Raw genomic sequence first — 1,000 nt, 5'->3', positions numbered from 1 at the left:
GGTCTTGGTCTGGGGACAGGCCTCTGCTGAGGACGCCCCCCGGGGAGCTGGCGGTCCAGATGGACCATCTCCGTGCGCCTTGCCTGGCCCCAGTGAGGGCTGGGTGACTCAGCCAAGCGGAGCACAAACTTCCCGGCAGTTCAATCACAATGTGGCCATTTACTCAAAATATTCCTATTGTTTGTTTTCGCTGCCACCCGCCTCATCAATTACATAAATGGACAATTACTTAGTGTGGAGAATTTCAACCAGGCTTCATAAAGAAGATGCATTCTAAGCCAAATACTTGCAGGCAAATGTCTTCCCCCCAGAATGAGAAGTCAACAGTAAGTACATTTCATATTGAAACAGAGAGCTGGTGTTGGCTGAGAAACTAGAGAGATGTCAGACAGCCTGAATAGGACCAAGGGGCTACCCATATGCTGTAAGCAAACCCAAAACTGGCGAGTCAGTCCAACACGTAGGATGGAGCAGGCTGTGGCATTTACGGAAGGAGACTCTACCACCTTTCTCCTGAGGAGCCGAGTGGCAGAGGGACTCAAACCACTCACCTGTCCACTAGCAGTCCAGTTCTTAGGCACTGGGCCGCCAGGGCTCCGAGCATTCGTGGTAAGAGTAAGGTGGCAGCCCAGCTGTTATGCTATGTTGGGGTTCAAGGCGTGCTCCTGGGTAAAGGGAATAGTCCTGGATCTTGTAACAGACGTCCTTCATGGTCTGCGAGGCATGCTTCACCTTGTAGGGGCCAAAGGGGAACCACTGACAACTCCTTTTTAAATAAATGCACAGCTGGGCATAACCCCCACCACAATCCAATTGTAGACGATGTCATTGCCTCCCCAAAGTCGCCTCACACCTATGATAGTCACTTCCCATTCCCAGGCTCAGTCTCCGAAGACGAATCTGTTTTCCCTATCCGTTTACCTTTAAGTGGGCATTTCATTCAATATGTAAATTGTTGTTGGTAGGTGACAGCGAGTCGGCTCTGACCCACAGCGACCCC

The 1,000-nt window shown here is 51.1% G+C and overlaps 1 protein-coding gene across 1 annotated transcript in view; it reads right to left on the bottom strand.

Moving 5' to 3' along the window:
* EFCAB6 (EF-hand calcium binding domain 6) overlaps nucleotides 1–1,000 on the bottom strand; it is a 253,365-nt gene that overhangs the window by 135,843 nt on the left and 116,522 nt on the right. Inside the window, exon 11 of the mRNA XM_045290796.1 lies at nucleotides 552–632. Coding sequence (XP_045146731.1) covers nucleotides 552–632 — 81 coding nt within the window. The remainder of the gene's footprint in view (nucleotides 1–551; nucleotides 633–1,000) is intronic.

This window comes from Echinops telfairi, unplaced genomic scaffold, assembly GCF_000313985.2.
Source record: "Echinops telfairi isolate 266 unplaced genomic scaffold, ASM31398v2 ScPeMD7_2;HRSCAF=8, whole genome shotgun sequence".
NCBI lineage: Eukaryota > Metazoa > Chordata > Mammalia > Afrosoricida > Tenrecidae > Echinops > Echinops telfairi.
The sequence above is the reverse complement of the archived record's forward strand: the minus strand, read 5'-3'. Positions and strand labels throughout refer to the sequence as shown.